At 42.9% G+C, this 14,888-nt stretch overlaps 1 protein-coding gene across 1 annotated transcript; it reads left to right on the plus strand.

The window, feature by feature from the left end:
• The first annotated feature begins 1,591 nt into the window (after positions 1-1,591).
• On the plus strand, positions 1,592-13,445 carry LAS1L (LAS1 like ribosome biogenesis factor). The gene is made up of 13 exons (XM_030272507.4): positions 1,592-2,064; positions 2,823-2,948; positions 3,146-3,215; positions 4,379-4,460; positions 5,476-5,673; positions 6,232-6,278; positions 6,650-6,759; positions 7,450-7,535; positions 8,416-8,631; positions 9,056-9,191; positions 9,765-10,144; positions 11,076-11,217; positions 13,061-13,445. Exons 1-13 carry the CDS (start codon positions 1,607-1,609, stop codon positions 13,149-13,151), a joined length of 2,142 nt encoding a protein of 713 aa, XP_030128367.4. The 5' UTR covers positions 1,592-1,606; the 3' UTR covers positions 13,152-13,445.
• The last annotated feature ends 1,443 nt before the right edge of the window (positions 13,446-14,888 follow it).

Below are 14,888 nucleotides of genomic sequence, written 5' to 3' on the forward strand. Positions count from 1 at the left end.
TGGACAATGATCTCAGGAGTTGGATTCAGTGATCCTTGTGGGTCGCTTTCAACTCACTGCATTCTATAATTCTGTAATTACCAGTTCCCCAGCAGGGCCAAAGGAGCCAGTCATAAGCTCAGATAAGCCTAAGTTCCTTCCTTTCCTGGGCTGCACTGGAGTCATCAAGCAACCACACCACAAACTGCTGTCACAATGGGCAATACCAGCAGCCAGCACTGCTTTTCCCTTATCCTCCACTGTGGAGGATAAGGGAAAATGCCTGATAGGGCTCCTCTCGATGGGGAAACATTCAACTAAGAGACTCTGTGAGAGAGAAGTGTGGTCTAGGGAAGGGAAGGACTCTCACCTTCTTGGCAAAGCCATGTTGCCAAGCACAGGCCCCATTTCTCCATCACTTCTATGCTGTATGAAGCTGTGTTGATGTTGTCCAGTGACAAGCAACTCCTCATGCTTCCACACTGGGGAGTGCTGGGAACATGAAAAAGGAGGGGGAGCTGTATTTATTCCATGTTGATTCACAGGTCAGTTCAAGATAGCAGGACTGGTCAGCATGCATGAAGTAATTTTTTACTGAGAAACCCTAAGCTGTTTTGCAAGAATATGTTACCTCACGTTTCAAGAAAAATAAAGCAGCCTTAAAATGCTATTGTGAACAGAAAAATCATACATACAGACAAAACTTAATAAAAACTGAAATAAAAATACAACCTTAATGAAATTTAAAAACTTAAACCTTATTGTATACTGAATTTTTTACTTCCTAAACAAAATAATCTCAGCACATCATCCTGCTATATCAACAACTGGATGTCAAGTTTTTTATAACTCAAAAACTTCAGTTATTTCAGAATTAACCATACGTAACAAGACTATCCAGTTAAAAGGGAAATATTCCTAATTTGTATCTATGCCTCAAGAAAATAAATTACATTAAAATGGTATTGAGTAGTGCAGATTATGTACTTACTTTTGAATAAAAAAACAGATATTTTGACTAGTAGCCTAGTGACTTTGTTACATAAAAATCAAGAACTGGTGAGGGCCTTGAGGGGAACCTGGATGAGCAGGGCTGAGGTCACTTGGTCTGTTCAGCCTGGAGGAGACTGAGGGGAAATCTCATCAATTTACAACTTCCTCACGAGGAGAAGAGGAGGAGCAGGACTGAGAATGGCCTGACATTGTGTTAGGGGAGGTTTAGGTTGGGTATCAGAAAAAAGTTCCTCACCAAAAAGCGTGCTTGCCCCACCTTGAGTACTCTGTGCTGTTTTGGGCATCCAAAGGAGGGCCACGAGGAAGGGGAGAGGCCTGGAGGGGAAGCCTTAGAGGAGTGGCTGAGGTCACTTGGTTTGTTCAGCCTGGAGGAGACTGAGGTGAAACCTCATTGTGTTCTTCAACATCCTCAGGAGGGGAAGTGGAGGGGCAGGTACCAGTCTCCTCACTCTCGTGACCAGTGACTCGAGGAAATGGCATGGAGCTGAGTCAGGGGACGTTTAGGTTTGTTATTAAGAAAAGACTTTTCACCCAGAGGGTGGTTGGGAACAGGCTCCCCAGGGAAGCGGTGACAGCACCAAGGCTGACAAAGCTCCAGAACCGTTTGGACATTATGGAGCACATGGTGCGTGGCTGCTGTGGATGCTCCTGCGCTTTCTCGCAAGGCTTCCCTCGCTCTGTTCAGGACACACCTTCATGCCGCCGCTCCCCGCACGCACAAGGGGAGAACGCTGCTGTTCCGCACTGGCCCAAGCCCTGGGGCCGCACGGCGCGGCTGGGCTCGCCTCAGGCGGCCGCGCCCACACCGGGCGGCGAGCGCGGGAAGCGGAAGCGGCGCGGGGCGGCCCGCGGGAGGCGGAGCGGCGCTGGCGGCATGGCGGCCCGCGCGGGCCCCGCCCGGCGCCGCGGCCGGCCCGGCCCGTCCCCGGCCCGCCGGCGGCTGAAGCCGCTGCGGACGGTGGTGGCGTGGAGGGGCCGGGCGGAGTGGGACCAGGTGATGGTGGGGCTGTACTGCGGGGACAGCCGGCTGCAGCAGGATGCGCTGGACCGCGTCTCGGCGTGGAAGAGCCGGTAGGGGCCGCGGGCGGGGAGCGCGATGCGGCTTTGGGGGCCGCCCCTCTGTCCCTGCCCTCGGCCCCGGCTCGCGGTCCTGGCCCCGGGGCCGCCGAGGAGCGAGCGCAGCTCCCCGGCAGAGCAGCTCCGCGGCCGGGCGGTGCGGGCAGGCCGGGCGGTGCGGGCAGGCCGGGCTGTGCGGGGCAGGCCGGGCTGTGCGGGGCAGGCCGGGCGGTGCGGGGCAGGCCGGGCTGTGCGGGGCAGGCCGGCGGTGCGGGGCAGGCCGGCGGTGCGGGGCAGGCCGGGCGGTGCGGGGCAGGCCGGCGGTGCGGCCGGGCAGGCGGCCCCGTCTTGTAGGGCTCTTTCACTGGGGAGGCTCCGGGAACGTCGCTTATGCCGAGAGCACCGTGGCTCGTGGGAGCAGGGGAGGCAGAAATCCTGCATGCCCGCAACTTCATGGGCTGATTTCTCGAGGCAGTGACCATATCCCAGGCACCTAAATTGCCTCTGCTGCATCCATACACAAGATCCGCCTAGGTAAAGCATCTTGTCTATGTGCTTGGCGTATCAGTGAGTATTCATTTAACATGTGCTGAGGAGTAACCCTGTAACCACTCTGTTCCAATAGAAGCCTTCTGGAAAGAGCCTTTGATGTTGTCTCAGCTTACCATTCTTAGGGTTATGTACCACAGAGCACAAAATGTAGGGGGGAAGTTGCCCTTTTTATTTGTGTATTTGTGTGGGAGCCTGCTCACCTGGTTTTCCTTTGCCTCTAGGTATGGCCCAAAAATGCCTCTTGCAGTGGACTGCACCGCAGAATTGATTCGCTGTAAGGTCCTCGATTCTTCTGGCAGATTGAAGTCACATGAGCTCATCCTCTCTTACGGGCTGGCTCTTGTAAGGTAAGGGCTCTCAAGGCCCTTGTGCTTTGAGAAGGAGAGAAAGACCTGGACAAATGTTATTATTCCACTGTCTCAGTTGACTTTGCATCTCTGGAACCACAGGGTTGTATAGTACATGGGAGTTTGTCTCTGGAGTTCCAAGTTTCTCTGCAGCTCTTGATAGTAATTTTTTTTTTTTTTCTGTAACCTGCGTGCAGATTTGTCAACTTGATCACAGAAAGGAAACAGAAGATGGTCAGCATTCCTCTGAGACAATTAGCAAGAGAGGTAACTATTTAATAAGAGTTGCTTGATAATTTACAGGTTCTTAACAGCACTGAGTGGATGAAATTGTGGGGGCAATTCTTTTGTAACCAAAATAACAGATATAGATGCTTGTTGATTCTAGCTGAAAAGCTTTAAACATGTTTATTGCAATTGGATCTAAAACTTTGCTCTTTGAAGTCACAATAAGTGTAACAAAGGCTGATGATCATTAAAGGTTTTTGAATCACATGTGATCAAAAGTCTTGATTTACATGTGTGTAGTCCCACTTGACACACTGTCATGTTTTGCTTTCTTGGTGACTGAGATAGGAAAAAGCGCTTAATGTGGTTTGTAAATCCTAGTCTTTGACAAGCAAGACTGTACATAAAAACCACTCACATTTGCAGGTATTTTCATCTTGTGTCTCTTTCTTCAGGTGAACTTTCCCACTTTTGTGTGGAGGAGGAAAGGTTCAAGCTGTAATTGTAGTAGCAGGACCAACTTGAGTCCTTTTACTGCCAGCTGCACTGAACATCATACCTGGGACTGAACAAGTTTTGCCAGTGAAGGACAGACAGTATTTGAGACTATTCTCTATATGTTTGGACCCCTGTGTGAGAATGATGAATTGATTTTTTTTTTCCCCTGAGTTTTTGAGAAGAGTTCTGCTTCTCACTTTTTAAAAAACTGATCAAGCTTGAAAGCAAAGGTCTTGCATAGTTAAAGGTAGTTGTCCTCAGGAAAGTTGCAAAAAATTGCATGCAAATTACAGTGTAACTTTGCATGCAATTGCATGCAGATTTACAGTGTAATTTGCATGCAAGTGTTGTATATTATATTATTTGTATATTTGATATATAGTTATCCAGAATGTCTCACCCATTTATATATAGTTTAACTGCTTCTCAGTTACATTAAATTACATGTAACACCTCTGTCTAAAAAGAAATCTCTTGTTGCATGTAACACTGAAGGATTTGAACTGTAAAATGCAAGTTTGTATGGATCCTAGGCCACAGCAGGAGTGGCTTCATAGAGCTGAGGGATCTTGAAGTGGGAAGCAGCGGAACTACAGCACAGGAGCGGCCAGGAAGGTGCTGTTCCCACCTGGTGGAGGCTCTCTGCAGCAGTGCAGGGCTGATGCAGTGGCAGCAGAGGGGTCAGCTGTTGGCTGTTGTTGCAGGTGGACATCCCCGTGTGGGTGGTGGATCTCCGTCACGAGCTGACGCACGGGAAGCTGCCGCGGCTGGCCCTGTGCCGCAAGGGTGAGTGCCACCAGCAGCTGCCATGGGAGGGGTGGCCCCAGGCAGGCTTGGGATGGCAATGCCAGAGCTGCAGGCCCTGAGGGGAGCACCCCTGCCTCCGTTTTGGGGTGCTGCAGGGCAGGCAGGGAGAGTTGTGGTATCAGACACTGAGAGGATTTGCCATTGCCCTGTCAGGATAGCTGAGCTGTGTCAGGTGGTTCCTCGCAGGGCTTTCTCCTATCCCTGAAAAAATTACTCGAAACAACCAGAGCTGGTTGATGCTTTTGCTTTTTTACAGCACAGGAAGTTCGTCCTCGGGAAATAGGTAAAAGCTTTTCCCGGTGGTTTAGTGATACCTAAGACTCTTAAAAAATCCCATCTAAGGAGAAATGTGGATGCTGCAAGCCTGAGTGAATGACCAGCTCATAGCATTTTAAGAGATTCCTGGAAATTTGGGGTTAAGGCTTGCGAATCCAGTTAAATAATCTTCAGCATGGTCCTTAGATTGAATTGCGGAAATGCTGATGAAAGTAAAGGCATTTTCTTTCTATTCTATTTAATGTATGCATAGTGTAGTCCCTGCACAAAAAAAGTTGTATCTAGTGTTGTAGATGCTGTGTTGACCATGGTGATACTAAAGTACTGACTCATTTTCTCATCAGAATGCCACTGCAGGGACCTAGTTGCTGCTTAAATTTGACCTAGCTTGAGCAAGGTGCAGTGCCAGAACAGTGTCCAATCATTCCCCCGTCCCCCTCCCCGGGTAGTTGCAATGCCGGTGATACTGCATTGGGGTTTTTTCTTTCCTGTTCTTTTTTTTTTTTAGAGGTTAGTTTTGGTTTGGATTTTGGGTGTTTTGTATGTTCGTTTGAGTTTTTTTTAACTTGTTCACATTTTCATTAATGGAGTTTTTTGTTTTCAGGGTTCATAACTGGTTAATAGCATTTCGTTTCATAATAGAAGTTAGCAATATGCCACCTATTATTTTTTGCCATAACAAATCCTCACTGAGAAGATGTTTTCTGTTCTCTTTTAGGTTGTGATGTTGTGCTGGACTGGCTACGAAAGATGTATTGGAGCCGTCAGCTGGGCAATAACTTGTGTGAAGAAGATGAGGATGAGGATGAGGAAGAAGAGCAGGAAGAGATCGAAGCAAATGCAGATTTGGACGGTGATGCATGGGAGATTCAAACCCCGCAGCATGACGCCTGTCAGAAACACAAGGAATTCCATGGTAGGTGTTCCTAGAACAACAGCAGATACAAGGATTGGATATGCTAAAGAAAGCAGTTTAAATATACCTTCAGCTCAGGTTTTGGGTTTCTTCTTTGGTCCTGGTGGATTTTTGGTGTTGACTGAGTGGTTTGGTAGTATTTCTCCAAATTTTTGCACTTTGTGAATACCTGTAGTGCTGCTGCAATTGATTCAAAATGCAAGTATAAGGAATACAAATATAGGAATATAAACTGCATATGGGAACAATTTCTTCCTACACTAATCTAGGAATATGTTTTTGAGCTGTCTGGGTTTATCCAACTTACCTGTCTTTGGCTGCTGTTAGTGATAAAATATGGAAATCATGGTTCAACCCCACTTGAGAAAATTCATGTTGCTGGAAAAGTCTGGGAGTTTTGGCAGCCTTCAGTGTGTTGTCTCAACAGAGTTGCTGGCTTCATTTGACCAATGCCTTCCTTGTGTGTAAATCTAGCAAAATTAAGCAGCTTCCTTAGATAAAAAATCCCCTTACATAGTTGATCTTCTGCTTAAATTATATATTTATGTTTATTTCTAGAAAAAGTCAGAGATGTTCTGATATCTTACAAGAACGAGCAATTACGGGTAAGTGCACTCTGGTAATCGGTACTTCCATGAATTCTCTTTTATTTCTTGGGCAATATGGTTTTTCTTCCTTGTTGCCTTAGTTCCTTGCTCAAGTCTGTCTGCTAGTGTTGTCATACATGGCTTGCAAAGGAAAGCTTCACTACAGAGAACAAGCAATTTGAGTGTGACAGTTCCTGATGTGGGCATTTGTTCAGGTGTGTAAGGGAGATCTGTGCTTATTGGAGATTCCAAGAAAGGGGAACATTTGTGAACTTTTTCAGGTGCTGGTGATGAAGTACACATGGCATGTGCATCTTCTTGTCATAGCAATAATGTCTTTGTCATGGGAGTATATATTCTGTTAATGCTTGAATTTTTCCTTCACTCAGGTTATGCAGACTGTGCCATCTGTTTCAAAGTCTCGAGAATTGTGGTCTGATTCCTCTTCAGAATTGGACTGGATTTTGGCTCAGATCAAAGACCTGATGCAGGAAAACAGGTATGTCTCATAAAGAGCTGAGGTGAGAAGTAGGGTGCTGAACTGGGCTGTAGACCTACTAAATTGCCTTTTCATAGTGTCCTGTAGCTGATCATGGAGAAAGCAATTAGTGGATTTCCTCAACATCTTTGATGTGTGAGTTGTTGATGTGTGCTAATGAGCAACGGTCCTTGTGCCAGATGATCTCCAGAGTGCTGTGCCAGACTTAGTGATGCTGGCCCCAAGGCATGCAGCATCTTCAGTTGTCTTCAAAAGTTCCCAGGGTTGAACTCTTCAAAAGCTCAACCCTGTAGAGATTTTGATTTCACAGTAACCTTTGGAATTCTTCAAAACTTCCAGGCAATACTTGGCATTTTCTATATTTTTTATCTTTCTATTACTACAGAGCCTTGAGGACCTAGTGTGTTGAGACTTCCTTATTACCATATAAATTTGAGAAATCTAGCTGGTGTAGCTGCAGAGGGGAGAGTGTATCATGTTACAGATAAGAGCTGTAACTCCTGATGTTTGGAATATAAATATATATGCCATACAAGAACAGCATTACCAGGTTTCTCGCTCAAACAAAGAATTCTCCATTCCCTCCTCACAGCTCCAGGTGTTTGGCAGTTAGACTTGTTTCAGAACTGGAGCAGGTGGTGTTTTGATAAATAAAGGAATAAGTGGCAGTAATAAGTCTCTCTGCTCTAGGGCAACAGTGGCTGAAGCTCTTCTCAGTGATGGCTTTCTCATCCCAAAGATGGATTGTCTGAAGATGCTAAATATCAAATATGAAGGTGAGTGTTTTATGCATCACCCAAGCAGAAAATGCATAGCTAGTGTTATGACCAAGTCTGTTATTTTTTTTATCATTATATTGAAATCTCTAATTGGCTGCATATTTTTTGTATATCTGGGTCCTTAAACATCTTTTGCCCTGTTCTCCAGAACCCCTTATGGCCATGCTTTGCTACTGCTTTTGCATGAATCTCTTGGGATGGAAAGATAGCTCTTCAGCACTGAATGTTCTAGCCAAAACATCTTTGAAAGCTTACATCTCTACCCTTTCCTGCAATAGTTGCTGATTTCAGGAACCCACACTAGTTTCTCTTCTACACTGCAGATTTGAAGCAAATCAAAATTGATGGGTTTTTTAAGCCTCATTCACCAGCTACATCTTAGTTCCAAGCTGCTGCCTGTATGTGTGCAGTTGCATTTATTGTTTGCAAGAGAACTAGGCATCTAGAGGGAATGAAAATAAATAAATTCCCTATTTCACAGCGAAAGAACTTTCCAAGAAAGATTCTCAAATTTCCGTGACTATATAACTGTAGAAAAATTTAAAAGCTTTTTGATTTTATATTGCTTTGCTCAATGAACCTTCTCTTTGCAGTATATTTTTTAGATAGAATAGCTCTTAATTGTGTGTGAAATAAGCTGAAACTGGAAAGGGATTAACAAAACAGATATTCCTGTGTTAATAATTTCCTTGTGTTAATTATCAATTTGCTATTTATTTTACTTGCCTAGCATAAGAAAAATAATAGTTTCAGGTTCAGTGAGGACCTCAGGAAATATCCTGGAATCAGTGATCTGAGAACAAACCTCTTTAGTTTGGAGCAAGTGTCACACCTGTATTTCATAAAAAGTTACAGAATTTTTTTCTTTTTATTGCAGCAAATAAAGAGGTATGGCAGTTCAAAATTCCCCCAGCATTTTACTGCTTTTGGCAGCCTTTGTTGTCAGGCCTCCTTTCACGAAGTTTTACACAGATCTTAATGGAGAAAATGTTTATAGAGCTGAAGGAATGTTCTGACTCTTCAGAGCTCCGGCCTCAGTTCTTGATCAGCTGGATTTCTGAGTTGCTGACTGGCATTGCCAAAGTAAACGCTGGTGAGTGTTTCTGAATTTCTGTGTTTAAAAAAGCATAAGAGTTTCTTGTAAAACTATACTAGTAAAGTGGTGGGACCTTTATGTATAAAGTGCAGTAGCCTAATTAGTACATACTGTCATGTGAACATAAAGCTTTTACTGTTGGATTTCTTAGACTTTTCATCTGCAGCTTGTGCATGTCATGTATTTCTTTGCAAAAAATTGAAATTGTTATTGATAAGTTTGCTGCAGCCTCCTCAAGATAGGAAAAGCGAATCTTTCGCAGGAAAGATCAAGCCATTGAGTGCTAGTTTCTGCAGACATTAATACTTGTAGGAAATAACATCCTTAGATGCTACTGGGTTCCAGTAAAAATGCAGAGGGATGAAGGATATATTTTTGATGAGTTTTGAGCACCGTGTTGTTTTCATTATCTTCTTTGCAGGGAAGAAAAAACAACAGTGTAACAAGCAGGCATCTGTGAAGGAGCTGTTCCTCCATAAAGTTCCTTTGCAGTGGATAAGACTGACTGACAGTTGCTTGCAAGCTCCCTGCTGGGCAACCCCACATCTTCTTCAGCTGTAAGTTTGATGCTGTGACCTAGAAAAGGAACAGCAAACAGTGCTCTGTAACAGCTTTGGTTCCCTAGTGATATGCTGAGTTACAGCTGCATTCCCTTGCCTTTCTTTGCATCTTGTAGAAATTTTAACAGGTGCATATAAAGCCACAGATGCTGCTATTCACCTCCCCATTGATTACACGCAAAGAGAAGGAAAAGAATTTTAAAGGATTGCACCTTTCAAGTGAAAGCAGAGGTTATCTGGGGAGTTATTTAAAGAAGCAACCTGTTCAGAAGCAAAGTGACTTGGCAGAGATATGACCTTATTCAGGTGATAGGAGCTGTGATAAATTCCTAACTTCTGTACATGAAAACAGTAAAGCAGTAATTCAGTTAGAAGTATCCCAAGTCCTTAATTTTAATCACAAAGACAGAGTATTCTAGCATCCACTGACCAGGGAATAATCAGATTTTGCCTGTTAGATTAGTTATGTGAGCCAGCTGTCTTGGAGAAAACACTTAAAAGCAAAAAAGACTCCAGATGAAGATTTATCAACTCTTTTAAAACTTTTCCATTGCTCTTTTTCCTCTCTAGGATTCTCACAATCATGAGACCTCGCTTGCCACGTTCTTCTCGGAAGAACCTTCTGTATCTTGCTTCCATTTACACAGAAGGAGGTGCCCCTCTGTCCAGTCCAGGCCTCTCTTCAGATGGCAGTGAACAGCCAATTTATACTATAGAGAGCTTACAGTGGAGAGCCAAGCAAGAAAATCAGGTTAAAAATCAAGGGCAGACTGTAGAGACACAAGAAGATGTGCCAGAGAGAGACAATGGTGTAGAGGAAGTGGAAGAGGAGGAAGAAGAGATGGTGACTGAAGCAAATGCTTTGGAAGGACTTGCTCATTCTGGTACCATGGTGGCCATTGCTGAGAAAAGGGCTGCACTGCAAGGGTCTGCCTGGCAGATCACTGCAGGTAAAAAGGGACTCTAAGACAGTCTTCATCACTGACAAATGTTAATTGAAATGCAAACACATCTCAGCCCTTTGGGGCTGGCCACAATTAAATTGTGCTTTAAAGTCATCTAAATGCCAAATGACTGAAAAATGTGGATTCTCCAGTGTTTTATGTTTAAGAGTCATTTCACTTAAGCTCGTAAAATACAGTGTGGGTTTTCCAGGAGCATGCTATTACTGTCTTATTTATTTTTTTATTAGGCTTTTCCAAACTGTTTAAAATTTCAGTGTATGCAGCTGATGGGGCAGCATATATGCCAGCTGAGAATGGTGAAGAAAATATGGATGTTTCTTGAACTTCTTGTTTGTCAGACTTGGGGGTATTTGAAAGCACAGTTTGTCTGTGAACCTAAGTTCCATGCTCTGGGAAAATGGTTGTTATGACATGGTGGCAAACAAAGGAGCAAGACAGGGTTTTAGAAAGAATATACAGTATATCCAGTGTTTGTTAGCTTTGTTACAGTAGCTGTACTTTCTCATTGGGGTTGGAGGTCTCTAGCTAAGAATTTTGGATGAGTCATGGAGGGACTCAGGCACAGGAGGAGGAAGTTGGTGGTGAGGAGTTGGCGTCAAAATGGCATTTAAAAGAAAAAAAAATTAGCCACTAGAAGACTGATCTCTTGTACTTCATTCACTGGGAAATTTTCTCAAGTAAAAAAAAAAAAAAAAAAAAAAAGAGACAGGTATGCTGATGTGAACAGCTTGTTAGAACTGGATGTTTTGAGAACAGAAGCAAAATTGTCCTCTGCTTCTGTGTCACTGGTGTAGATCACTTGCTGAATGGCTGAGTTGCAGGAGGCAGTATTTGTGGGCTTGGGGAGGGTGATCTTGTGTTCCAAAAATCTCTCTGGGAAACTCAGACTTCTTGGTTTTGTACTGTTTTTATCTAGATGAAGTACGATGGAAAGACTTTCCTCTTGGGAAACTCCCAGGTCAGACAGATGACCCTGATGGTCTCATGTTGGATAATTATTCTATGATGTCCCTGCTTGATCAGCCAGTGAGGGATGAGTGGAAGCCTCACAATACAAAGTGAGTAATGATGTGGGTGGAACTTTGTCCCTGAACCATGAAATGCATTTTTCTCTCTGTGCCTTTTACTATGCCATGTGAAAAATTAAGACTGAGATTTCCTAAATCTTGCACATATTCATATTTTCACACATTCAGAATTGTGTTCAGATCCCAGGCTTCCAGTTTCAAACCTGAGAAGAGAAGGACTTACATTTTTCTCCATCCTCTTGGTCATCCTCCCTGGCATCAAATTATTGACCTTCCCATATCAGTAACATTCTGTTCCTTTAGAGGAAGGCGCCCTAGACTGCATTTTGAAATATGATTTAGTCATGGTGAGAGCTGATAGTATATTAATTGCAGGCTAAAAAGCTACAAGCCAGATTTTTAAATTTCAGGCTGTTTTTTGAACAGTGTAATGTGTCAAGCAACTTATATTACTAGAAAATACTGGTGTAGAAATACCAGCCCAAAAGTAACATGTGTTTCTGCATCTCTTTGTGTGGGGAAAGGGGCAGACAGTTTGTTCCACTCAGATTACAGCCTGGCAGGATGCCAAGGAAAAAAAAAAATCTTAGGAAAAAACATGAGGAAAACCTGTTTCTACCACAAATAGAAATGAGCAGAACCTAATTTATTCCTGTATCTGTGCCTGGAAACAATCCAGATTGCATCAGGAGTGCTACAATGGCAGCCTGTTATTATTCTTACTTCCCTTGCATAGCAGCTTCTCCATTTGCCAAAGGACATGTGGTATCAGAAAGGTGGTCTGACTTCCCCAAGGCAGAAGGAAGATTTTCTTGACTGCTTGCATTTTCTTCTTTGTAGAGACCTTATCCTTTGTCTTGTAGCTACGTGGATTTTTTTGCTTCCCCCAATCAAAGGTGTTTGTATGGCCTGTTCCAGAAGAGGTGTTTGCTATTTACTTTTTTGGTATTGCCCTCTAAGTTCTTTGTCTGCAGAGAGCTGTTCTACCAGGCTTATGAAGGGAGGTACTAAAGGATGGTATGAGAGATTATGAAAACTTGATGTTTTACTTGGAAAATATCTGTAAGGTGCTTGGAAAAAGCATCTGCAGCATAGGCAATGGGACACATCCTTTCTAAAAGCAATGCCCTTCTTTGTCTTTCTGCAGTTCCTTCCTCCCAAAAGATTGTGTCCATTTTTTGGTGGGTTTTCTGGTGCATGGTGCACATGTGTATTGTCAAAGTTCATGTTTAGTGTTTCTGAGGCAATCTCTGAAGCTTTGAATAGCTGCTGTCATCCTTAGGCAGATGTTTTAGGCTTTTTGATAAGCATACATGCTTTTTATTGGCTCCCAGTGTCAGTTTTACCTGACAGCAGAAGCAAATTTGGCAAATAATGACCATTTGGAGAGTTTTCTGAGGGTGGAGTTGCTGACATGCTGTTGCTTTAGGGGTTGCATCCTTGAATGTCTTTGTAAGTCCCACAATTCTTTCTAAGGCCATAGAAATGGGTAGTAATGTAAGATTTGTACCTTGTGAGAGACTATTCTCATGTCAGTTGCTTGCTGTGTTAGCCTTTCACCTGAGCTTGTGTTCCTAGCTGCAAATGACAGATGAAGGTTCAGAAGAGAATTGTTCTCTGGTTATTTCTGCAGTCATTTTTCCCTCAGAATTGTTAGTCACTTTTCTTCTGGTTTGTGCCTTGTGCCTTTCACATTTCAGGACTATCGCCTCTCTTGAACAAACTGATTAAAAACAAAGAACATTTCAGCAGATAAATGTTTCAGAGCTAAAAATGAGAAATGTTTTGGAAATAAAGTGCTATCAAAATTTCTCTGGTGATGTGAGCTTCCAAAGCAGCCCACTGCTAATGTGCTTTATTCTCTTCCTCACAGCTCTGCAGAATTGAATATCCCCATGACAGGAGGATTGTTATGGACCCAGAATGACTTCCACAAAATAAAAAGTGGCCTTCAACTTTTCTGAGACAGCAGCAGAGTGCTCTGTGACTTTTAGTATTGCACAAGTTAAGTGGCATGGAAGATGTAGTAATGATGGTGGGAAAACTGTCACTCCAGGAGAAGTTGTTGTTGCTGTGATTTATTGATTTTTACCATGTAAAATCAGTGTTTTATAAAGGTCTTGTGTTTTTAGTTGTATGTACAGTAACAATTGTGTTGCTTAACCAGTTGAAGTTTGCCAAATACAGTTAAGAGTACTTTGGAATCCTTCCATGTTCCTTAACTTTTTCATAAATAAATGCAACTGACTGAAGGCAAACCTTGCTCCTGGATGCTGTTTCTCAGTTTTCATTCTGGAAAGTGTCCTCTGGCCCTCATTAGTGAGACTGTTGATCCATTCTTATTTCATTGATGCTGATACTGTCCTGGAGGAGTGGTTGTGCCAGGAAAAGATTGTGCTACAGTTTTCACCTGTCTGCAATTTCACATGAAGCTTCAGGGATCAATCCTAGCAAGAGCGTGGCTGAATGCACTGTGATACATAAATACCTTTGAAATGTTTTTGTCACGATGTTTTTTCAAGTGATAGTCTTGAAGCCACTACTGTCTCTTTTTGATTGAAGTGTTTTGCTTCGTGTTACTTCTGTTCATGATTTTGCTGATATTCATAACCAGTACTATGGTGTTTGCTTGAGAGCTGGTGTGCTTACTGCAGAAAAGGACTGAACAAGTACCTTGCTGCAAAGCTGTTGAGAAAAATGGCTTCCAGATAGTTCTTCTAAATTCAGTTTTCTTTACCTGTGTCACAGGTTCTTGGAACTTAAGAGGCTTCTGCAGTTAGCTGTCAAAACCCCCAGGAGTTTTAAGTGTATATTTATTGCAGGACTCCTCAGGATGAATTTTTTTAAGTGCCTCTGCTAGAGGGTAACTCAAAGGCTTTCTCTGAGTCCTTCTAGTAATTTCTGGGTTTTACTAAGCGGAAGGAATCAAGGGAAGAGATACAAAAAGGGACATAAAACTTTAGCAGTACATTGCATAGGGTTGAAATGCATGTTTAGAACAGCAGCTTCATGGATGCTTTGGACTGGCTCTTAAGTAAAGGCTTAGCTAAATGGCCAGAATGTAAATATTATTTCTTTATTCCTTCTTCTCTAGTATTTGTTATTCTGCTCTACTGCAGTTGCTTGTTACCACGCATCCAAAAATGGAACATATGTTGTATATTTCCTTCTACAAAAGCAAGCAGTGCCAATGCAAAAGAAAATAAACTCTGTTTTGAGGGATTTTTCATGGAACCCCTTCCCCTTTCAAGTATTTTTAGAAATACTTCTTTTACCCAGTAGTTAATTAGGCTTATTTAGAAAATTCTGAGTGAAAGGGATTTGTTCTATTACTGCATTTAGCTGAGTATGAAATTACTCTAATAACTGTATTTTTTATTGCTAACAAGCCTAACAGTTCAAATAAGGATGAGTGGTGCTGGTACATACTGTACCATCTGTAAGTTTTTTACTCCTTGGAGGAAGTGCACTTGGTAAAATCATGTGCTGCTACTACTACCATACCTTGATCAGCTGTAATTACTGCCTTGTGTAACTGCCATTACCCCACCTAAAGAATTTGGGATTTTTTTTTCAGTCAATCAGCTAAAAAAACCTCCAGGAAATAACCTGGACAGACTGCAAGAGTTGTTTTGGGCAAAAAAGGATTTTGGGGGTCTTGTCTAAAGAGGGTTGAAACATAAAAAGCTAGAAACAAATAA

This window comes from Taeniopygia guttata, chromosome 4A (assembly GCF_048771995.1).
Source record: "Taeniopygia guttata chromosome 4A, bTaeGut7.mat, whole genome shotgun sequence".
NCBI lineage: Eukaryota > Metazoa > Chordata > Aves > Passeriformes > Estrildidae > Taeniopygia > Taeniopygia guttata.

Excerpts from the sequence above, each read along its gene's own strand:
- LAS1L (XM_030272507.4), top strand. The coding sequence starts at position 1,607 with ATGGAGCACATGGTGCGTGGCTGCTGTGGATGCTCCTGCGCTTTCTCG. Across the intron at positions 2,065-2,822 it reads GTCTCGGCGTGGAAGAGCCG|GTATGGCCCAAAAATGCCTC; the intron begins GTAGGGGCCGCG and ends CTTTGCCTCTAG. Across the intron at positions 11,218-13,060 it reads TGGAAGCCTCACAATACAAA|CTCTGCAGAATTGAATATCC; the intron begins GTGAGTAATGAT and ends TCTTCCTCACAG.